This window comes from Syngnathoides biaculeatus, chromosome 9 (assembly GCF_019802595.1).
Source record: "Syngnathoides biaculeatus isolate LvHL_M chromosome 9, ASM1980259v1, whole genome shotgun sequence".
In the NCBI taxonomy this organism is placed as follows: domain Eukaryota; kingdom Metazoa; phylum Chordata; class Actinopteri; order Syngnathiformes; family Syngnathidae; genus Syngnathoides; species Syngnathoides biaculeatus.
This window is the reverse complement of record NC_084648.1, coordinates 20,197,251-20,222,386: the sequence shown is the minus strand read 5'-3', so window position 1 is coordinate 20,222,386 and position 25,136 is coordinate 20,197,251. Positions and strand designations below refer to the sequence as shown.

At 46.0% G+C, this 25,136-nt stretch overlaps 1 protein-coding gene across 2 annotated transcripts in view; it reads right to left on the bottom strand.

The window, feature by feature from the left end:
* adgrl3.1 (adhesion G protein-coupled receptor L3.1) overlaps positions 1–25,136 on the bottom strand; it is a 139,618-nt gene that overhangs the window by 109,735 nt on the left and 4,747 nt on the right. The window contains exons 2-3 of one of the 2 annotated variants that reach the window (XM_061831132.1): positions 24,113–24,180; positions 3,659–3,782 (exon numbers count right to left, since the gene is read on the bottom strand). In XM_061831132.1, coding sequence (XP_061687116.1) covers positions 3,659–3,713 — 55 coding nt within the window. In that variant the 5' untranslated portion in view covers positions 3,714–3,782; positions 24,113–24,180. Of the gene's footprint in view, positions 1–3,658; positions 3,783–24,112; positions 24,181–25,136 lie in introns of those variants that run through there. The other variant, XM_061831133.1, reaches the window with a different exon arrangement.

The following is a 25,136-nucleotide window of genomic DNA, read 5'->3' as shown; positions in this document are numbered from 1 at the left end:
CTTCGTATTCGCATCGCATCCGAGGGTTGCTTTGATATGCGGCGACAGACTTGCGTTATTTTCTTTCTTTTGCCATTCTACCTCAGAGACCGCATCGCGGCATTCTCACTCAATTTTGGATGGAATTTCATTTTCGAGTTCCAGTTTCATTATATTGTCGAGGAATGAACAAAAAAAAAAAAAAAAGTGCAGCGAGGCGAACCATCTAACAAGAGGTTGTGTGTTCTGCTGTCACCGACCAGACAATTTATGTGCGCCGCAATCTATACAGCTATAAAAGTTATAAAAGAATATTTTGGAGGCGAGATTCAACATATTATCGAAAAGCCATCCCCGCATTCCCTGCATGTGAGCTTTTATAGAGGCCAGACTTTTTCTCTTCAGTGCTCCCAAGTGACTGAAACGTTGCCTCAGTCGAGGCAGGAAAAGTGCCGCGGCTTTTCCTGACATTGTCAAAAAAAAAAAAAAAAACACTCCAATCACATAAATCAGCCGCCCCCCCCCCAAAAAACACCCAGAGTGGCTTTTGGAGGTCACAGCGCTGACCGTTTTTGCGCATTACAATTTATTTTAAATCACTCCCACATTTGCCCTACTGATGTATTCTCCATCCTCGTGCGAGTTTTGCAAAATCCCACTTTCAAGTCCTTGGCTTGGGCAAAGGAAAGCTTGGACGGTTTCAAGCGGCTTCAGAACGCGCGACTTGGTTTTATGACGTGGCGGGGCCATCGTTAAAACACGGCGAGGTCACGGTCAAACTTGTTGGAACGTTGTTGGGTGAAGCGGGACAGTCTTCGGGTCACGCTTGAACGTTTTTGGAGTTCAGGGAATACCGACCTTTAGGTTTGACGTACGTGGCAGAGTACGACAGTTTTGACAAGAGATACAAAACGCCTTTACCGACTTTGGTATCGCAATAATACACAACATGTCCCCAACCGATTTTGGTGCTCGTGAAATGTTTCACGATGCCACAAGATGGCGTCGAAGCCCCGTCTAATAGGAAAGTAGTACATTGGTGTCAAGGAAGGATGTCGACGTGACGGTGAGTGAGCTATGTTTAGCCTGGGTTGTCGTGAGAGTCTTATGTGCACAAACTTGGGATGCATTTTTTTCCCTCAATTGATCTAAAAAACCATTTTGCTACAATATGACAATGTAAAAGGAGTCTTAAATGATTTTTCGGGGTCATATTTGTGGTATTATTAATAGTGGCGAGCCTGAGCATTCTAGCGAGGCTGTCAATGAATTGCTTCCCCCCCCCCCCCCTCCATCCTTGTCACCCATGAAAAACTGTGAATTACTGCTGTGCTGTACTGTTTGTTTGTTTTTTTTTTTTTTTTATCCAAATTGGTGGGACAGTCGGAGCTCGAATGCAAGAGTTGTGTCAAACTTTCTGTCTTTACAACGGAAGATTATTTAATCTTTGGATATTTTCCCTTCTTTGTTGCCGTCCATTTTTGCGTGAAGTAATGGCTGGAAAGCTCGTATTTAGTTCTGTGGTTTCGTTCTGCGCTTGTTGGATCGTTGCTGTTGTCGTGTATGCTTTGCCGTGTCATCACTTGAGTCTTGGTTCTGTTGGACTTTCTCACTTGAGGGTTTAGATTTTTCTGTGATCTTTTCCACATTTTCTCTCTTTTTATTGGATAATGAATACTTAGTGAGACATTCCTGCATATTCAATCAATGTCCTGCTGCACGTCAGGTCTCGCACCGGGTCAAATTTCGGGCTATTGTCTTTAAACGGCGCAACAGCTGTCAAAGTGGAGGAAGCGATAAATGTAACGAATCGTAGAGCATTAACAGGGATGACTAGAAAACAAAATGTCTGGTTATCTTAATAGTGTACACACATGTATTGCATCGGTTTGAGTGATGGAAGTGCAGAATGTGTTAAAGTATTTTTTTTTTTTTCATATACAGTACACTTCAGGGGGAATGAATTGCCTTGTAATTGTTCTTGTATTGGGGTACACACAGCTGTCCCGATGACAAAACATTGTGAAAGTCCCGTGGTTGACTGGCGACCAATCCGGGGTGTCTCCCTGGAAGGGGCGGAGTTCTTCTCCCTATAACCCTGGACCGGATAAGTGCCTTGTATTTTCTGGATTGCCCGACGGACATCGGAGCCCGCTAATTTCTCCAGTTTGCTTGAGATTCTTTGGCGTCTAATTGTAGAAGAAATACAACAGCGCAGTGGTCTCCCCGGGTTACGTCAAAGAAAAACGTTCCCCGTTAATGCATGCATCCCTTGGCCCTCTGACAAGCCGTCGCTCTGTGGAGAAGCTGCTGCATGTCCTCGAGCTAAACGGTCTTTGTTTCAACTAATCCCGCCTAAGTATCAACAGCAACATTTGCATCTGTCGACTTATTCCCGACACACTGATGCAAATACCTTTGACTGAAACTCATCATGTGGCGTTAAAAGCGGAAAACCTTCTGCGTGCCGGAGTAGCTGTCTGCGCACTGAGTGTTTTCAGAGGAGGACCCGGGCGTATACCGAATATTTCATGTCTGTAACTGTCGGCGTGCGCGTGCAGGTGCTCACGCTAGCGAGCCGCGAGTGTGCGCGAGCACGTCCGCGGGAGCTTTTCCTCACAACGGTGTGATTGACAGAAGCCATTAATGGGATTAAGTCCGAGAGGGCCAGAGCTCCCTCTAGCAGACGTCAAAGTGCAGCAGCAGCAGCAGCGGCAGCAGCAGCAACAGGCAGACTAAACCATCGGGGCCATCTGTGCACTTGCTAGCAATAATTGAAGGGAAAAAAAAAAAAACACGGCGCACCTTGCTAATCCCAAGAGTGACTACTTTTAGTGTAAATCTCTTTTGCGAAAAAAAAAAAAAAAGTGTCCATTATAGCTGTGGAAACACAAAGTCCCCCTCACGCGGGGGAATGTCTGGATGAAACTTTTGTCGCCTTGCGGATCTCCACATGCTAAATTCCCGTGAACTTTACGGGCTGCAGTTCGCCGGGCACCGCCGAAAGCATCTGACAATGACGTGAAAAGGAATGACGACAGCAATAGCAACACAGTCAGTTTGTTTGTTCTTTGTTCTGAATGTCGCACCAGGGCGGCACCGACTGCCGGAGACTAATTACACACTCGGCCAATAACGCTGATTCTGATTCACGGTCGACTTGCTCTCCAATCCAAAATATTCACGTGCGTGCTTGTTGGAAAATCTCATCCCTGTCTAGGACAATTTGGAGAATTGCTAACTGGCATTTAGTCTAAATCTGAAACTCGCATCCTTGTCACATTTATACCCGCATTTGGCTAACAGTAAAGGCCAAAGTTTTGGGACGGCAAAAGTTTCAATCGTAATTGAATGATTTGATGATTGTATGATTGATTCATGGTTTTGAACCACCAACAAATCTCGAGTCGACCACAACCTCTCAGTGAATTACAGGTATTTCTTCTTACTCGCATTTCCCATGAAATAACGACAGTTCAAATCTGAAATTTTACCAACTCATGGACAATTTGCTTTGTAATATTATCACTAAACGATATACTACATATAGTTAATAGCCTCCTGGTTTCCCCCACTTCTTTCTCCAACTTACGCTCAAAGTGTAATCGCTACACAGACTGTTGTGTGCTTCGGCGAGGTCCCAGTGGAACTTTGACCTGAAGCTCGTGTGCTTTCTTACCGATGGCAATGGGAGCAAGCAAGGTGGAGAGGAAGAGGAGGCATCTGGTCCACATGACGTTCGCTTGGCCCGCAAGTCCAGGAGGAAGTACTTCCCGCTTCTCACAATTTTACGGCACACAAACCTGGGAAACAACACACAAAGCTGCTTTCAATCTCGTCGGCCAAGCGAACACTGACCGCAAAGGCCGTCCCGTTCCACGTGGACAGAAGCAGATACTGTACCTGGTCGCACGCTTGCGCTTTCCAACAGTGTACAACTGCATTGACAATCATCGAGAGCGGTTGCAGAACAATCTTGATCCAAGTAATTGCAAGCTCTGAGTACTTCTAATGAATTTATTTCACACTTGTAATGTGCAGAACACACTTGGGAATGGTAAAAGCCTTTTCAATAATGCATCAGTAAAAAACAAAAACAAATACTTCATCATTTTGCAGTGAACTGTACAAACATGCAAAGACTAAACAGCCTGCGCTACTTTCTGTCTTCACGCAAAGCCTCCGAGTTTGCTGCCTCATAATCTAATAATCGTGTGGAATATGTTGAATATCAACAGTGTTTGGGGAGCAGATGTTTAAAAGCGTACAAATCCGTGAAAATCTAAAATCGGCTCCTGGCACGGCAAAGTTGAAATAGTAGCAAGTAGCAGTAGCTCTCAAGTCTTTGCAAACGCAAAACTATTTTGCATTGTAGATGCAAAAAAAAAAAAAAGTCTTGAACATTCAAAATTCGAACGGCATTGCCCGTGTCCCATGAAATAAGTCCTCCTGCCGAATAAGAACAAATCCGTGTTGTTTTAAAACATATTCATATTCAGAATAATAGTGCTTCAATCTCAATTAGGACACGCTGGACAATTGGTGTCCCTCGTGAGCTTAAAAATGTATCGACGCTCTGAGTTTAAACGTGCACGCCACATTCGAACAAGAATGAGGAAATTAATAAGAGGATGCTGGCTGAGATTTTTTTTTTTTTTTTTTAAATGCGGTGATGCATTTGGAAAGCATCATTTTCTTCTGCTTGTTTTCATCAAGTGATCAAAACGATCGCGAGCATCACCGTGCGGTACGACGCCTGCACCAACACGCTGTGAGAGCAGCTGAGAAGATCAACAGAATCTCTCTCCCCTCCCTTCTGGACATTTATCAACACCCACGTTGGCCCCAAGGCCACCAGGATCGCAGGTGACCCCGCTCACCCATCCCACTGCCTCTCCAAATGGCTGCTATCAGGGAGGAGACTGCAGAGTCTTCGAACCAAAACCAGCAGTCTCAAAGAAGAGTTTTTCCCCACCAGGCAGTCAGGATGGTCAAATCCCTCTCCACGTTGCCCCCATTTTTATTATCCCTCCCTGGTACCAAGTACCATTGACTCTAGACCAGAACTTACACACTTTAAGCACAGTATTGGCCTCGCCCTTGCAGCACTGTGGACATGACGCACTGACGACTTTGCTACACTGTTTATAACGCACTGTCCGTAATGTCAATACCACTAACCAATGTATAGCGTATATCGGAATTGCAGTTCTCGTTAAATCAGCCAGATTGAGCATATTGGTCATATTCGTGATCGTATAAGGCACAATGTACTTATTTTAGACAGACCACTTTATTTATATATTATTCATTTCTTTTTAACTCTTTATTACAGCGCCGCAGGTCTGAGAGGAATGCTATTTCAGGTATTTTGTATGTCATGTAATATTTATAACGCATCTGACAATAAAGTTACTGGAACAGGCGCGGCAAACCCGGCAAACCGTCAACGCAAGATTTTTCTTTCGTGCTTCTGAACTGCCAAGTTGGACCTTATTGATCTCTCGTACCGGCGAGAGATTCCCAGGTTACGTCCAACTCAAATAATGAAAGGACCGTTTGCGGGAGCGCCTTCAAAGCGACAGCCGCTCAGAAGCCGGGAAGCCGAGCTGAGCGCAGGCACGCTGGCCGACGGGACGGATGGAGGAAAACAGCAAGTCGCGGGCGTGGGAAATATATCATGTGTAACAGAGACTATCGATCAGGGTCACCGTGCAGTTTAGGGCCCTGCAGAGGCGGAGAGACGGAGCGCATCTCCGTCACGTCGCGCTGCGTCGGCAGAAAAGCGCCATTGCTTCTGCCGCGACTACGACGTGAATAGCGGGTTTCTATTTCATATATTTAAACCGTCAGGATGACACGCCGACCTTCTATAAGCGGCAGAGACACGCCGCGTATGCACAATGCAGCCGCAATGACAAAAGGCTCCAGGCCCGAGACGCGGGCGCACTTGAGATCGCGGGCGACTACGCCGCGAACGCTGGGCTGCGCTCATCTGGGCTGTTACTGACACGTTCCAAGAGATCCAAAGAAAATCCCAGCAATAAATTGAAAATAAACGTGAAATTATGGTAGTGCATTTGAATTAGCACCTAGCAACTGCGTACCGTACATCTGGATTCTGGAGGCTGTTCTAGAATATGAGCTGTAGTAATGCCAACTTTTGACCTTTGGTCAATACAAAATCTGCTAAACCCTTTACGATGCATTTTGGCAAACATATATGGATATACTTTATATCCAACAACTCTCACTCAACTACTGCAACACGATTTTGAAGTCAGTCTGGCTGGTCGCGCGAGTGGGAGCCATTTGGGGGGAATTGACTGCAGTGGATCAAGATTTCACGACGAATACATTTTCCGTATTTTAACTCGGACTCGAAACCGAGTTAGCGAAGAACACGTCGCTGCGCACTGCGGGGCCGTGCTGAAAATAGTCTCTTAAATATTGATGCAAATCTATAAATGTCCATTCTACAACTTCTTAAAGGCTCGCCAGCTGCGAAAGGGGAGCAGGGAAAAGTATCGCAATCATTTCTTTGAAAGCTTTAAACGTCTGTCAGGAGAAAAGGAGATGCGGCTTCCCGAGCTTCCACGTCACCATCTTAAAGAACGACTCATCGAGAGGAGGCTTTGCGCTAAATCGTCTCGCACGTGACCTCAAAGGCGCTACCGGCTCGACGACATACTGAAGGCGATGTTCCCATTGTGGGCTCATTTCCTATCTTCAGCACCTGACAAATCCCTCCTGGCGGCCACAGTAGACCAGCGCTGTATTCTCAAACAAGTCAACAAGCTGTCCCATTTTGATTGATTGCTCTCGAAGCGGCTCGAGCATGAGCAATCTGACCAGCTGTCCCTCGGTTAGACGCAGGCGCTACCCGCTGACATATGGCCGGACGCCACCAGCCGCAGCGTTGCGCTCTTCCATAATTCACAAGCTATTCTATCACCCCGTATGCCGCCGCCATTTCCCCTACCAGTTCATTAACCCCGTCCTTTCCACCAGGCCCACGCTTGACTTTGCGCACGGCCTCGAGCGAGTCTGGCTTGAAATGGTTCAAGAAGTTCTGCTCACATATTCCCGAGCTAATTATGTTATCGTTGCGTTGTCGCCGTTTCTGTGTTTTCATCAGTTCTTCGCCGTACGCGTTGACGGGCTAACATACGATACGGTAAGCAGGAAGTAACGGCGCAACGTTAGTGCGTTGGGTTCGGCAAACGTCCTCCACCGCATCTCAACGCGGTCGGCGTTCAAGTGATAAAATAACCGAAGTGCATATTTTAGAGACGATTGCGAAACTATATTTCACCCTTCACCAGTGAGTTACGGAGAACCTTGAAACATCAGATGATAAAATGGAGAAAGATTCCATTCGCTGACGTTTCGAGCTTCAGAGAAGCTCCTCAAAATTTCAACAATGTTGAGTTCATATTTGCCTGAATATGAATTTGTTCAATCCAATCAGGGTGGTCCCTCTCTATTATTCATACAGTGGTTAGATTCTTTTGATACTTGTAAGAATGTTAAACTGCTTAAAGCGTTGCCTGTTGTGTTAATAAAAAAATTTTTATGATGCCCGCGAGGAATTTATTCACTTTACAGTACTCGGATTCCAGAAAAATGGCTTTGAAATTTGAAAAAGTCCAAGCCGGCAGTCTCGGTACGGATCGCGTTCGGCTTCGAGTTGCATTTCTGCCTCTCTCCCACGCACATCTGTTCAACGCATCTTTGAAAAGGAAGACGACACGACTAAAACAAGGTGTCTGAAATTATAAGGCATAATCCAATCCGCAATATATTGCACGCCTTGGAGAATTAGTATTTATGTCCTGGATGTTCTGGTCCTGAATAATGACTCATTGCAGGCTGTTGCCAGGCCCGCAAGAATAAGAGCGCGAGCATCAATGAACTAATTGACGTTGTGCAGATTCTCTGCACCGAGCCCGTCTGACCCTGGCAGTCGGTGAGTTTATCCTCTAACGAGAGAGTCCTGTCTGTCGCAGCGGTCCTCGTTCGGGGATTCTCTCTTCCACTAATGAGTGCTGACCGGACTGGGCTACCTTGTCAACAGATGTCACACACATGTTGCCCGAAACACACACTTCCACACATGCTTATCGCTAGGAGACCAAACAGCCGACCTCCCCCCTCGGTCTTGAGATTCGGAGAAGGGCCCAGGGCCGTGTCTGCGACCGGGCCCGGGATTTCTATTGGGTGCGTTTGTGGATTTCTGTGTGTGCGTGTGTGTTGGTGTGAGTTTCAACCAAGACACAAAAATATTCCATCGTTTTCTTGTTCATTGTACTCTTGCCTAATTAGAATTAAATCAAACAGTCGAATTCACTCGTGACAGATGACAGTAAATGTGATGTGCGTAATTAGCAAAGAACAAGTTTCTGAAGTGCTAAAAATACTTGGGTGACAAATTGGATATTGTCATTTAAGCGCCGAGCAGAAAAATAAGCAAGCAATATTAGTTACATTTCTTGAGCACACAGATTAGGAAATGGCAAAATGAGAAAGAGAGAGAGAGAGAGAGAGAGAGGAGAGAGAGAGAGAGAGAGAAGAGAGAGAGAGAGGAGAGAGAGAGAGAGAGAGAGAGAGAGAGAGAGAGACAGAGAGAGAGAGAGAGAGAGATAGATAGATAGATAGAGGGAAGGAGGGAGGGACAGACAGACAGATAAAAGGAGGGAGGGACAACAGACAGACAGACAGATAGATAGATAGATAGATAGATAGATAGATAGATAGATAGATAGATAGATAGATAGATAGATAGATAGATAGATAGATAGATAGATAGATAGATAGATAGATAGATAGATAGATAGATAGATAGATATAGATAGATAGATAGATAGATAGATAGATAGATAGATAGATAGATAGATAGATAGATAGATAGATAGATGAAGGGAGGGATAGACAGACAGACATAGATAGATAGAGGGAAGGAGGGAGGGACAGACAGACAGACAGATAAAAGGAGGGAGGGAGGGAGGACAGACAGACAGACAGACAGACAGATAAAAGGAGGGAGAGACAGACAGACAGACAGACGGACGGACAGATAGATAGATAGATACTTCCAAAATCCTCACTCAAGGCTGCCCATCATTCATTTAACAGATAATTGTGTTGGGGCTCATTTGCATAAGTAATCATCCAGCGTGCAGCAATTGTAATGCCTTGTACGGCTGCGAGAGGGCGCCTGTCAACAAGTGCCCCTTTTGTGGCGTTTCCTCCAACTTGCCGTCTTTTTCGAGACGTTCACCCTTTTGTGCTCCGTTGGAGTGAAAAGCGTGAGCGGCGCAAAGCTCGGGGTGTGCCGTGTTCAGTAAAATGGCATGTGTCTGCCAAGCTATGCTAAATTAGCTCCAGTTGGCTCGCGAGGGGGGTGCGTTAACCCACCACGGACCCTTCCTGTGTGCGCGTAATGAGGTTGCGTGGGTGACAGAGAGTGAGAGGGCGCTGAAGCACATTATCATCAGCGGCGGCAGCAGACTGCGAGACAGGCTGAAATTTGATTAGAGTGACACACACACACCCACACCCACACGGGCGCAGGTAGCTAAAAAGACAATTCCGGAAGGGCGGGCGGGCGTTCTTTCGCCCCGCCTGTAATGACGGAGACGAGCACTCGGCGACAAGCCCGCACAGTCAAGTGCGCCGGGCGGACGCTGTGCTTTTTGAATGGAGCCCAAGATAACGATTAACAGGGAGGGGGGGCGCAAACCGTCGGCACCCGACGACGCCGACGTGTTTCTGGCGTGCGTGTCGGGTCGGCTGCCCCCCCCCCCTCCAACCGTCTAATTGATAATGAGTCACTTTTTTTTTTTTTTTTTTTTTTGAGAGGGGGGGGGTGTTCCCAGTCAGGGTTTATCTTTACCACCTTTAACCTGACAAACAGCAAACATCAGAGGGCAAATCCAAGATTTGGTATCGATCCCATTCCTAGTAACAACTGTAACGATAATTAAGGTGGAAATGGCAAAATCGGAATGAATTTTCATTTCCTCGCAGCGTTAATTGTGTGTGTCAATACTTTCCTTCTCATGATCAATAAGGAAAACCGTTTTCATGGTCTCGGGTTTTGTTTCAATTTCAGAGTTTTATACACAGATGATCGACGTCAGGCAACTGCACTGGCAGATGTCTGTTAGCAATTAGTTTTCATCCACGTTTGGACAATCTGGTCGCGTTAATTCATCTTTATCTTCACGCCGCTGTGATCTTTTGCTCAATTGTGCCACGAGAGAGCAAAATATCAAACTGGTGTCGCCGGAAGTGTGTATTTTGCGGTTTTGTCAACAGTTTTTAGAATGGTAGCGAATATGACGCCGTTGATTACAAGCAGCGAATGAAGCTTCTGACCATTTCCGTGACCTCCTTGATCCCAACCAAAAAAAAAAGACGTTGAGGGTGTCGATCCCTCGCGCACGTCGACCTGATGCAGTTTGCCGCAATGTGGCGACACCCACGAGTTGTTTTCTACGCACGCGACGAGTCGGGCTGTGGGGAAAGCGCGCCTTTGTCACGGCGGCCCGGAGACGAGTGGCCCGGCTGGCAATTTGTAACGTACGGTGCAGCGGTGCCTTGTAAATCTTTTTGTGCGGCTTCTCGGCAAAGAAGAGCGGGAGTGTTTCGCCTCAGAGCAGTAGGTCACCCCTACATCAGTCCGACGCGCTGCGGTCTCTAGTCAAACGTGGCCTGATATTTATTTTGGAACTGCACGCCCGTCGTTTGTGCTTCAATTGTCGGTTTTAATCTTTTTTTCCCCTGATTTAAATGTCTTCATATGTTTTTAAAATGACTCGAATTGTCTGTGACAGACGTGGCAGATGTTCGACCTCATTGGAATCAGCATAAAGATGAGCTTTTATAATTTAGAACGTTTGAATGCCAAGAGATGAGATTCATTCTAAAGCTAATGACTGCGTTCACGTGTTTGTAATCATATTTTCATTTGGATCTTATCATCTTTAATATCGGCGCAGCATTCGTTGCAGTGAATGCTGACTTAATGCAAGAGATAAACATTCATACTTGAAGTTATTCTGCAAATCAAACCAAGCTAAATGCTTCCTGTCGTTTGCACAGGAAGATTAACATTTTTGAAAAACATTTTGGGTTTATCTGGGTCTTTTGAAATATTGGGATGCACGACCCAGTGAAAACGGACAATTTAAAGTCGAGACGACAACGCATGTCCGAAAACAATTTAAGACCCTGTTAGATGAATCGTCGGGGGAAAGACAAAAAACAAAAAAAAAACCACCCACATTCTTTCTCTGTGCTGAGCATGTAAGTTGACTTTGTGTTTCAGCATTTTTACAACTGCACAGCTTTTGCATGAATATGGAAACCGTTCAACTGCGAAACCCAACTACTACATTTGGAAATGTTTTCAGTGATCGTACAGTTGTTGCAAAGCAAAAGAACAACTTTTACCGGACCTTGCCGTGCGATATTAGATGCCCAACGTGTGAGCGAATGCATTTCTTTTGTACTGTCCTTCTGACTTGATGACAGGATCACTCAGCATTCATAACCCATCCCTGAGGGAAAGGCAATTCCTAGTTAAAGATGAGAAATCATTTCCCCTTCCAGAGCAGTTCAAAGCAAGGGGCTCAGCACCCCCTCGCCTGCTTCAACGTGAGACATTCAGCGCCCGTCAGAAAATCGAGTTTCGGCCGTCGCCGTTTCCGCGAGGCTGCTCCCGGAAATGCGATGCGGCCCGAACCCCCCTGAAAATCCAGCGCCGACAACCTCGTCTGTACGCTCCGCCGTTTGGATCCCTTACTGCCAAATTCTGATCCGGCGCGAACTTTCTAACGCTGCCGTCTAATCAACTGCACGCCCACCCACACCCCCCCCCCCACCCCCTCGTGAGACAAGACGAGCACGGAAGAAGGGAGCAAGGAGGGAAAGGGAGAGCGATAACGAGTATGAGAGTGGGAGAGCGAGATGAAGGAGATTGGGAGGTCAAGAAGGAAATAGGCTGAGGGAAATTGAGATGGAAGTGCAGGATAAAGCGGCGGCAGAGGGACGGAGGCTGATAGGACGGATGGAGCGAGTCGGCGGCGGTGGGAGTGCCAAAAGCCATCGGAATCGACCAAATAACCCCAACGTAATTGGACGCAAGTGGAACAACTTAAGGCCGAGCCACACCCCCACAATTCCCTCATTCGCTCCTCTGAGGAAAGAAAATAATGTCGAGCTTCAGCGGGAAAAAAAAAATAATATGAGCGTTCATCTGAGATGACGCGCGAACGGGACAGGTCGAAAGAAATACATACATACATACATACAGGGTCATACAGAAAAAAAAAATGAATGTAGGAATTTGAAAAAAATGCCAGTTTACCAGTCTTCCCATCTTTCCGCCCATTTCTCTCAATTGTAAAATTTGCTAATCATAATTTAAAAAAAAAAAAAAGATACGCATCAAATATGAGCGTTCATCTGAGATGACGTGTAACGGGACAGGTCGAAAGAAATACATACATAAATACATACAGGGTCATACAGAAAAAAAAATGAATGTAGGAATTTGAAAAAAATGCCAGTTTACCAGTCTTCCCATCTTTCCGCCCATTTCTCTCTATTGTAAATTTGCTAATCATAATTTAAAAAAAATGTATTTTTTTAATTAAATACAATTCTTAAAAATTTTTTTCTTCTGTATTTTGTGTTGGGGAAATCGTAAATACCAGGTCCAACATTCCTGTGGTGACACCTTAAATTGCTCGAGTCGTACAGATTTGTTTATCTAAAAATTCAGCTAACGTGATAAAACAAGATAAGCCCGAAAATAATGTTGAGTCAATGTTGGCACTGGCACTAACAGTTGGCGCTGAACAGTCTCTTAAAGCTGTGGTTTTCAACCATTTTTTGGGGTGTGCCTCCTGTTTTGGAGGAGATTTACTGAGATTGATGGTGTGGTGGTGGTGGTGGTGGTGGTGGGGGGGGGGGGGGTCCTAGCACTGAAAATTGTAAAAGCGGGTGCGGCGAGCGATAGCGGTGAAAATAAACCGGAGGAGGAATTGAAAGATAACCGAGCGGGGGGTGGGGCTGAAACAATCCGTGCCCTCCCCCCCCAGCCCTCTCATGACGCCCCACCCCCAGTTTGAAAACGCACTACACAAATTTTAAATGATCGTGATCAATTTGTTGAAAAGAAGATCACTTTTTACTGCTCCTTTCCCGGTTACGCTAATGGCATTTTAATTACGGATTAGAATGTCGATTCGTCATTGATCAACTGTCAGATTTATTATTTGCAAAGCTAGCGGGAGGGAAAAAAATATTTCTTTGTTGTGACTAAAATAGTGGAAAGATGGGTTCAAGCCTTTCTCTAGTGAAAGCGGGAAGGAGAAGCCACTTTGGTTTTGCTCATGTGCAAAATCATTTTGTTGAATTCCTCCACAGAGCGCCCGTAGTTAGGGCAGCGTCGATGGCTTCCAAAAGTGGCCGCGATACGATCAATGATGTCAAGCGGAGATGCAGTGATGTTGATTCCACTGCCACAGCCATTGTTTTCCTGCCTTTGATTCATCTGCATTCTCCGTCTCCCCCCCCCCCCCCCCCCCCCCCTCGCAGACCCAGTCCCGTCACAGCGGATCCGTCAAAGCGCCGCCTCGAAGCCGCGGGCGCGCTCGGGCGAAGTTGGCGCGAGCGCGGCCGAAAGTTGGCGTGTACAGTAGGGACCACGGCCACCTCAGCGGCGAGTGACGCGGCGCTCGAGTGGAGCCAAACGAATACGGCAGGAAATGACCTTCGTGGCCTAGATCGAAACCCTGGGCAACTTTTTTTTGTTGTTGCGGTCCTTTTGTCCCTACGTTTCATTTCGCCACATCATTATGATCCCTCTGCAGAGCTCCTAACGTTTGGGATTGACAACTTCGAATATTGTACAACAATAAAAAATTATATTTGTAAATGAAATGAATGAAAATGCATGGTTAGCAATGCAAGGCCCCCTGTTAGCGAGTGACCCTAAAAGGTCAAGTGCAATAGAAAATGGATGGATGGATTGGTGAAAAGATAGCTTTATGAATGTACTTGGTCTGCAAATTGATTTTGCCCAAATCATACCGTAATATATAAACATCACATTCAAGCCGTCAGTTAACATTTGTTATTTGAATTGAATTTGAATTATGGGACGCTGGGAGTGACTGTCAGAAAAAGCGAAAAAGATCATCACATGTATTACCCCACTCGCGCACGCCTGTTAAAAGTACTGAAGACGTTTTGGGACCAAATGATTCTTTTTGGACTTCCGGCATGGTTGGGTTGCCGTGCTGTTATGAGAACTGCATGTGCACAATTCTCCTGGATCACAAATTATGCCAGCGCAGTAAGAATGCATACTTTACGCCCACGAATCAATATCACATTATTTTATTTTTTTTTAATAGTAGTTCTGCAAAGTTGACAGGTAATGCTAACATGATCACGAGACGAGTGGACCTTAATTGGCGGGAAATGTACCTCGTACAAAAGAGGGAGATAAGTCGAAAGGCGAAGCTCTCAATTTACCAGACGATCTACGTTCCTCCGCTCACCGACGGGCACGAGCTGCGGGTCGTGACGGGAAAGAACAAGATCCCGGATACAAGCGGCCAAAATAAGTTTCCTCCGCGGGGCGTCCGGGCTCTCCCTTAGAGATGGGGTGAGAAGCTCGGACATCCCGGAGGGGCTCAGTGTCGAGCCGCTGCTCCTCCGCATAGAAAGGAGCCAGATGAGGTGGCTGGGGCATCTGATTCGGACGCCTCCCTGTGAGGAGTTCCGGGGACGTCCCACCGGAAAGACACCCCGAGGACGACCCAGGACACGCTGGAGAGACTACGTCTCTCGGCTAGCTCGGGAACGCCTCGGGATCCCTCCGGAAGAGCTGGAAGAAGTGGCTGGGGAAAGGGAAGTCCGGGTAGCCCCGCTGAAGCTACTTCCATCGCAACCCGACCCGGAAAAGCGGTGGATAATGGATGGATGGATGTAAGGTTTGGTTTCAGTCAAAGATGAGCTCCAAAAAATAAATCGGTTGTTGTCCTCCTGACGTGAAGATGATGAGGGCAAATTCAGTCACAGCCTGAAACTAGCGGGAAGAAGGGAAGAAATGTCGCTGGCCTCGACCTTTTTGGCTGTCAAAATATTCTAGGCAGGGAATCGAAACTGATGATGAACAGATGCGTGCTTCCATTGCGATATGAGAAGCTGACTGCAGCGAAAACCGTTCTCCTGATCCGACCTTCTCCGAACAAACGTTTGACCGTCCCTTCGTTGCTGTTCAATACAAGCACATCCGAACGAGTTTTGCCTCTTAAATATGGAACTCTTCAATTCTTTATCAAAAGGTTGCAATTTTAATAGTGCCGTCATTTAAACCAACCAAAATTCCAAACCGCTGTGTTATCCGAGCCTTAATCGCTCTCCATCCTTTATTCTCATTATTATTATTATTATTATTTTTTTTTTTTTTTTTATCCCGCCTCTGCCTTTGTCTTCCTCGTCATCCAATCCAGCTGCTCCTGATGCTCGGCAAAGAAGATTAAAACTGTCCGCTATCCTCGGGCTCTTCCGTCTATTGTTCTCCCTTTTCATGAAACTTCTAAAGATTCCGATGACCTGGATCCAGCGACGGCGTTTTAACTTTCCTGGAAACGCCGTGACCGAGTCGGTCCTAATCAGCAATTTGGAGTTATGATAGCGTGGATGCCGATTGAGCTGATTCACTTTGAAAACTAAATAATTGTTTTGCTTGCGACGTTCGGGGCCTCGCCTCGCCTCGCCACTTGCATTTCAGAGCAGGTAGAAACTTGGTGGATCGGGACGCTGAAATATTTATTCAAAAAGCCCCTTTCCAGACCGAGCGCTGTTCATAATTCAATAATGCATGAGCACAATGCTCGTATAAAACATCCACTTAACGCTGGATCGTCGAACTGCTGAGAAAACGGCATCAAAAATATGGCGGAATTCACCGAGGACGCTGCCTTCATTTTCCACATTGTCAACTTGACTCACAAGTAAGAAATTCACCAGTGGGTGCAAGAAAAACATATTTCTATTTAGTGGAGTGACATTAAAACTGCCTCTTTTGGAGTCACTTTGACAGCCGTGCGGCTCGGCGCAACCGCGTGCATAAAATGTCTGCTGACAGATGTCCGCGGTGATATTGGGAATATTTGTCAGCAAACACGTTCGTCAGATATTACATTTTCGCGTCGATCGACGCAAACGAAGGCAGAGCAAAAAAGCGATTTTCTCCAAAGTATTCGGGGACTGAGGCGACGCAGCAGCGGTTATTCAGAAGTGTACCTGGAATATTATCAGATGGGGAAAAAAAACGAAACCAGCCCTTCGTTGTCCCCGTAGAACTCCCTCCGAAGCTCAGCACAGCTCGCAGGCAAACGCCGGGATGCCGGTTCGCATCGCCACCGCTGGCGAGGCCAAAGCTTCAAACTCTTTTTCCTACGCTTTCAGACATATGTGAAAGTTGCTGTTGTTGTCTCCCTCCCCCGCCCCCCAGATAGAAATATTCACTATTGTTCTTTTGCATTCTCGTATCAGCCTTCCGTGATTGCGAGGGCACGTTATTATTTTCTGCACGAGCGCCGACCGCACAAACTGTTGCATTTTTGATAAGCGGCATCCATCACTTTTCCCTAAATAGCACAAAACCGATGATACAATGAGCTCCGGCAGGACATACGGCGAGCGATTTGGAAGCAATCAGCGGAGACAGTAAAGGTAAACACGGACGCTAAATGTCAGCGTGGTGATTGCGCTGCTACAATATCACCTCGGGGCGCGGGACCCAAATAACTGAAATCAATAATTGAATCATTTCATATTCAAATCACGCCTGGGAGAGGTCTGGATCCTATTGCAGTCTCATATCCCCTCATGAGCTGATATATTCCAATCAGCGAAGAGGCGCCAGCATTGAGAAGACGCTCATTCAAAAGAGCAGATGGGGGACAAGCGTTACGACCGGGCAGCTCTCGCCTACAAGGAAACGTTTCGGGATTGTTGTGTGCTGCGTATTGCGCGAGACGCTCAATACGTTATGCTTTACGCGCATACGTGATCGTTTCCTCGCGTCGTAAAGGGGCACCAACTTCCTTCCTTGCAAATACCGTCCACAGCTTCAAACGGGCTCCGACAACTATCATTAAAATATCGGGTCGAGTCGGGCCGAAACGATACCAGTTCTAGTACCTCGCCAACTCCAGAAAGCATCCAAACAGGCCCCGCTTCGGTTCAAATTAGCGAAGGCCTCGCGATTGCTTTCACCGTCACCAAAATACGGGACAGCAGAACTAGTGCAATGCGATTCATTCATTCGTGCTTATTACGCACGTGATAATCCAAAAACATTATCTTTTATTTTCTGTCCCCCGGAGGAATAAACAATTATGTAACACACACTATTTTTCTTTAGTTTTGCCCTCACATCCCTCAGCATTTACAAACCAACCCAGAATTCTGAATATTTCACTCGGCTGTACGGCGACTGGACTTTTTTTTTTTTTTTTCTTCTTACAGAACTAAATGAAAGAGAATTCCCGCGTAAGTGTATGTGCACGCCGTGTTTATCAAAGTTTCATTGTGCGAGGAATATGCGATGAAACTTTCATCGCTCGCTTCTCATATCTTCCACGCCGCTCGAGGTCTTGAGCACCGATTGCCAGTCAGAACCAGTTCTGAACAGATTCAAGGTTCCAATGGAGCGTCACGCGTGGATGAGGCGCGGGACGTTAACGTGGAACGTCAAATAAAAACGCAAAAACTTTCACAGCCGTTTCAAACGGTGGCAGTCGGTACTTCAAATCCACATGAGAGGTGTCGTCGCTCAATGAGCACGAGAACCCAAAGCGGGAGAGCGAGTGAAACTTGTTTGGTGTCACAAACAAGATGGCGTATCCGCCAAGGAATACGCCGCTGCTAAATAGACGCGCTTGTTCCGAGTTGTTGACAAAAGCCCTCTCAGAAGGCCATTTCCCTGTCGTCGAGCGCGCCCGCACCTGCGACGAAGCGCTGAGCGCGTTCCTCACTCAGGTGGCGAGGCGGCGTACTCATCCTCACGAGTGACGTTTGTGTGTTTGCTGAGCCGCTGCGTCGTCTCCATCCTTGGAGGGAAATTAGGGCCCCGCGAGGGACCGACGTATCTATGTATCTTTGGCGCAGTCAACAGGATGCGCCCGACGAAGATGAGGGGAACAAAGCTTGCTGGGCTTGCCTGCTACCGACGTAATAATAAATGATACGCAAGCTTTATTGTGCACTTTCTAATAAAAATTCACTCCCGACGAGGTGTCATAGGAGAACTATTTGCCAACAAGTGAAATGTTCCGTTGTGTTTTCTTCCCAAATTGTGTTTAGGTTTTTATATTAATTTTAGACTTGTATTGCAGGCAGAAAAAAACAAAAATACTACTTAAACCATTGCCTGCGCAGTTAATACAGATTTTATGAATAACTATTTCCCCCAAGAAGAAATTTACTCCATTATCCCGTCTATTTCTTTTGCAATAATATTTTTTTTTTTAATTCTGAAGAAACCGGAGGTCCACTCTCATGCTGAATTGGATTTTTGTTAACTGCAACTTGAAGTTGTGCAAAGTCATGCATGACTGGAATCGCAACTGAAGTTTTGGGTTTTCCTCGAGATTTTGGTCAAATTTCGAAAAAGACAAAACGAACATTAAACGTCATTTGAGTTCAGAATGAGGAATTTTAGAACTTATTTGTAATTTGACGGTGCTCCAAGCGGTGCTCCAAATGACGTTCTCTTGCTTACTTGTGCGTACTTCTTCAGAGAAGGAGGCCGTTGTTTGCTCCTGCGGTGAAACAACGAAAGCTCCGGATTAAAAGTCCAAGAGGTTCCATTATGGTTGACTTCCAAAAGGTGGGCTCGAAAACCAAAACAGCACATGACTTCGCGCTGCCGAGTCATGAGCCTCGTTTAAGCCGGCTCATTGACCGAGAGAGAATAAAGTAAAAAAAATAAAGTCTTGCATGAACGGCTAAGGCAGAGCGTCCGTCGCTTGAGAGGAGGGAAACGGGGAAAAATGTTCAACCGGAACAACGGACAACTGAGCTCAAAGCCGCGACGCTCGTTGAGAGGCCGGCCGGGTTCTCGCAGCCACCGGAGTAGTCGGATTCCAAAGAGTGACCTTTCGTTCCCAAGATCGTTTCCCGAGACGCGATCCGTTACTGCGGTCCAAAGAGATCAAATGTACAGGCGGGTAGACTCGGCCCGATAGATCGGAGAAAAGCCCATACGGAGATAACCCGCATGCTCGTTTGTTGACAATGCGCAATTATTTCATTCGAATCCCGTTTTTTTTTTCCTGCAACTCCAAAAGCCACCAAAGGAGAAAAAGAAAAAGATGACTAAATTGAATCTGTTGCTGCAATTTGTGATTCAATTCCAAATTCTTTGACACTTCACGCAACTTTGGCAGTTCCACTAAATACTCGACCAAATCGCTGTTTCCTATTGGTGGGAAGGCCGTGAAAGCCGACAAACGTCCATTGATTGATTGATTGACTTTGCTGGACTGTCTAACGATTGTCAAGCGGTTTAGATGATCTTTAACTTTGTTTCATTTTTATGTCTTATTGTGCGACCAGTTCAGGGTGTGGTCTGCTTTTCACGCAAAGCTACCTGGGATAGACACCAGTACTCCCGCCACCCTCGTGAGGGTAAGCGGCCTGGAAAATAGATGGCTTTCATGTCTTATTTTCTTGTGATCCATCATGTCTTGTCTTATTAGTTTTAGTACCCACCGGTTCTCGTCTACCAGTCAGCTCCTTGCAGGCACTTGTGTCTCATCCACGTGTGCTTCGTTGTCAGTCTTTAGTTCCCCGTTTTTGTTCCGTCCGTGATGGTCCGTCGTCGTTTCCTGAGTTGCTTCCTTCAGTGTGTTTACCCCTTTGAATTTAGATTTTTTTTTTTTTTGGAGTCTTTCTGTTTTGGAAAATAAATCTTTTTTTTTGGGCGGAGTAAATTCTCAACACCTGCCCGTCTCTCTGCTTCCCGGCTCTTGGGTCCACCTTTTGCTCCCCCGCCACCAAATCTGACCGGCTCCCGGTTTTTCCACTTCCATCTATCAGGTGTCATTTTACAGAGACATCTGCTTGGTGTCCTGCTCTCGAAGCGTGTTTGGGTGGATATCCGCGTGCGCACATATGTGCACGCTGGGGAAGATGGCTGATTTTAATTGTGCTCGACCATCTGGTGGTTCTCGAGAACAGGCTTGCGTCTTACTGAAACAAACAATACTGAAGAAGGAAAAAAAAAAAAAAAAAAAAACCAGCCATGCGCACACACAGACGCCACAAGTTGTTCCCTCCAAGCCTTCAACTTTGGACCCCGCACAAGCTGTAGCGTTCCTCGAGCAGCTGCAGGGACAGCATTGACTGGCAGGGTTTCCAATATGGACCCCATTGTTTTAGGACAAAGGCCTCGGCACTCAAGGCAAAAGGTCGTATTCTCCAACAATGACTTTGTTTTAATGGGTACTGATGGCGAGGGAACAACAGAGCACGTACGCATGTGTGTGAGAGCGCCGATAAAAGGAGTGCGAGCTGGCCTTTGAATCGTAATAGCATACAAATGCTAATATACAGTACACTCAGCGAACAAAACATTAGGTTAATTAGAAAGTGTTCTCGGTTTGAAGTGGAGCGCCACTGTGAGCCACAATAATAAACAAATTGTTAATTAATACCTCGCTGACTGTGTCAGTCAAACTGAACATTATCCGTTAATGGCGGACTTTCCGATTCACGCCAGCGGCCGTTTCGGCTTTATGCGACACTCGGGGCCGCGCCACGCATATAAATGCCACTTTTTCCATTTCTATTGGTATCATGTGCTGTGTTATTGGCATTTGTGCATTAAAATATTCAAGTTGTATTTTGAGTCATAAATGAGAAACTTTTTTTTCTTTACTACACCTTGTGGTAATCTTTACATGCAATCATATGTTTATGCAATGAAACTGATAGCGTTGGAGTCTGCTTATGTGTGAAATGAGGTTTGTGTAAATTTGCACAGAGAGAGAGAGAGAGAGAGAGAGAGAGAGAGAGAAAAACATGGCTGCCTCACATCCCAACACGACGACTGATGTGTCCCCCTTTCCTGTTGTTCTTTCTTTGCTTCATTGTCTTGGCTAAATGAAGCGTTTGTATCACAGAATTGGCTTTCAAAAGAGGCGTCGCCACTCTCGGGAGAGCCGGGAAGGGAAGCGACGCGCTGAACGGGAAGTTCATCGAGGCACGCGCCGATGCAGAATGTTAGGCACACCGGCGCGATGTCGTTCGGAAGCCGCTAAAACGTCTTTATTTTTGCAAATATCGACGGCATCAGACGTATTCATTTCACAACGTCCTTTCTAATATTTTTGTTTAGTGACAAGTGGCGCAACAACCAAGCAGAGTATAACAATGTTATTTTGTCAGCTCCTTCTTCTTCTTCTTTTCCTGTCGGCTTGTCCCGTTAGGGGTCGGCACAGTTGTCATCTTTTTACCCATCTTAAGCTCATCTCCTGCATCTTCCTCTCTAACACCCGACTGCCCTCATGTCCTCCCTCACAACATCCATCAACCTTTTCTTTGGTCTTCCTCTCTCTCGCTCTTTTGCCCGGCAGCTCCATCCTCAGACTCTCTCGCCTCAGGACATGTCCAAGCCATCCAAGTCTGCTCTCTCGAACCTTGTCTCCAAAACACCCGACTTTGGCTGTCCCTCTAATGAGCCAACTTCTAATCCTATCCAACCTGAACCTCAATATCTTCATTTCTGCCACCTCCAGTTGTGCTTCCTGTTGTTTCTTCAGCGCCACCGTCTCTAATTCGTTCCTCATGGCCGGCCTCACCGCCGTTTTATAAACTTTGTCACTACATGAAGTCAAATATCCAAAATACGTGCACATTTAAATATGAACTCTCTGACAGTTTCAATGAAAACAGAGCTTAATCTCTGATTTACGCGCGTATGTAATGAATCTCTTGTAGTAAAAATAAAAACAAATTTTGGCAATTTCAACTTGTCATATGGAATCCATTCATGTCATAACAACTTGGCAAACTTCAAGATTTAATAAAAAACAAGTAAGCTGGAACCCCCCCAAAATAAATAAATAAATAAATGTTCATGGTTTTTTTTTTAATACATGAAGGATGTGACATATTCATCCTTTCTCTTTTTAAAAAAAACATCAATAAGGATGTTTAGGCTCCCTGCCGATAGCTGGGAGCAGCATCCTGCTCTGTCGTCAATAAATTGAACGTACAATTCATCAGGCCGACTGCAGAAGACAGTATTTCTAATTAAAAAGGTGCTCGTAAATCCGAGCTTTTACAGGCCTCGCTCAGCTTGTAAACGCACTGTAAATAAGTTGCACTGAGTGGCTTCGCGGACACATCAACGCAAGCCTGCGTCGGCGCTGCGACGTCTCGTGGAGCCGTCGAGGCGCGGCCAAAAACGGCGACGTCGTTTTGTCTCCTGCGACATCCGGAAGGCGGCCTTGACGCTTGAAACTCGGCGAGCCAGCGAACGGGCGCCGCAAACATCTGTCACCAATTATCATATAGGCAGAGTTACTTTGAAAAAGTCAACAACTAATCAACGTTAGATACATATCTGCCTGTCTGAGCTCCACGCGGCGGAGCTTCTGTTATTTTACCGTCAGACTTCTTGACCTCGACCTCTCCGTATTTGCCTATTATTGGACGACACGTCGATTTATTGAGACGACGGCGAATCGTTTCCAAATAATAGTAAAACATTTGAAATAAGCGGAAACTCGCGATTGCTGTACTGTACGTGACGAGCGGGGCACATGGCGTGCTATTTGTGTGCTCTCGCATCACATCGTCACTTGTGATTGCATTACCAGTCTGAGAGGGCACATTTGTCGGACCAATTAGTGCACTTTCTGGCACAGATGGAGCCCGGAGATCCCCAGAGAGAACAATGGCTCGAATTTGGGTCCTGAAAAATAATATATATATATATATATCATCACGCCGCATACAGAAGCTTCTGGAAAAACAGCACACCAGGTGCGTGGGTCCATTTTCGTGACTGCGCCCCGGGCCGCCGCCGCGTACGCCGACCTATTGTGACTCGTCGTCTCGGTGGCGGTCAAAATGATGATGGACGGATGTGTTGTGTGCTCAGCCCGTTGACACAAAGCGTAACAATGCGGATTATTTTAGCTCGTAAAATAATTTCATGCATGTTGAATGCATTTAAAGTTGCAGAAGTTCAAACTCAATTCAAAATCTCGCTGGAGCATTCATTTGTTGTTTTATAGTGTTTTACTTTCACCCTTTCAAAACTAGTGCCAGCTACATTTAATACATTTGTTTTTTTTATTATGCCCTCGTCATTCTTCAAATAGCAATTGGATTTAGCGTTTTATGAATTGAACGTAAATATTACAGTGATCGACGTGTTCAACCGCTGACAATGCGTCAAAATTCTACTTTTATTCAGGAATAATAATCCATATCCATCCAGGAATTTCTCATCCACTGTCGATTTAGCGCAATTTGAAAGTGACGAGGGAAAATGAACGTCGCGACGGCAGAGGTGCGTTCGATTCAACCACCTTCCCATCGACGTCAGCTAAGTCCCAAATGTTTGCGCGCAGAGCTTCACAGGAGACGTGCGTCAAAAGGAGTTCGGAAGATTCACAGAGAGATTTGTTTAGCCGCTCTATGTTGTCAGGTTTCCGTAACAATGAAGATTTCCTGATGGCGACTGTTTGGCTTGAGAAGTTTTCTGCTTTTGAACTGCTTGAAAAAGTGAAAATCTAAAAGGAATGAGTAGGAATTTGTACAAAACAGTCGTTTTTTTCCCACAACTATCAGAAAAAAAAACCCAAAACGATACTTTAATGAAAGAAAGTTGAGAAAAAGATAATAGTTTATCAAAACTAGAGTGGCTCGCTCAAGTTATTTGTTATTTTGTGGCGCCGTAACTTTTTGGGGTTCATCCAGTGATCATCGTCATGAAGAAAGCGATTTCTTAGCTTTTCGTTTTGACATCCCACGAAATTCTTCAGAGAACACGATGGTACATTCGCGGCGACCGTCACATTCTTACCTTTGTCTTGTCAAAGTGATCCGAACGGCCAGGGAATCACATCTCACTGGCGGCTGGACGTCCGAGTCCTGCGGAGAGAGCCAAAACAACGATAAAGCGGGAGGTTATTGGAGCTCGCTGAAGCTAAGCTCCAGTCATTTTTCACGACCGAGACAGAAAGCCATAATGTGAAGTGAATGCGGGCTGCGCGGTGAGAATAATGGCACCCTCCAGATTGTTTGAATAACCATAAGCCACTCAAAGAAAAGACGCACGAGGCCATTTTCCCTCCCGATTGCTTGTTTAGGGTTGGCGCTGATGTGTGCGCGCCAGGTCCTCGTGCGGCCCTCTTCTTTGTCATATAATGACTCCCCGAGCGACACGGTATCAAAGTCCATAATGGCGTAATGGTCTTACGCCATGCCGATCCTTCAGCCCGCGGATTTAAATGGCCGCCGTTTCTCTGACAAACGCCAGCCCATTTTTGCAGCCGGTCAAATTGTCGCTTCCATTCCGGGCGTTTATTCACTTCGGGTTCTTTCGCATCTTCTTCTTTGCACTCGGCTGCCGGCTCCGAGTCTGTCCCGGTTCAGTTGGTGATCGGCGCAGTCAAAATTCCAAATGCGGCAAAACGCGTCACGATGTCAGGCAGGCACGTTGTCTTCGTTGGTGAGGTCGACAGACGCGGCGCGTTCGGCTGTTACGCCGCTCACGAGCGGAGGAATTCGCCTCCACAGGTGGCGGCTGAGAATGTTTGCAAGTCCACGTTAAAAACTGACATTTTGTTCTCGTGCTTTTTAGAGCGTTTCCACATTAAAAAAAAAAAAAAACTTTCTTGCACTGTACGCTGACTTCAATGTAGTTTTTCTTTGTTTTAAATGTTTATAAGCCATTTTATGTTTTCTGTATTTTCAAGGCCTTTTAATTATGTGAAGCACTTTGAGTTACCTTTTGCATGAAACGTGCAGTACAAGTCAATCAGCCCTTTTAACTAAAAGTATATACTTTAGGGGTTGTTAGGGTTAGGCGAGAGAGTCCGAGTCCT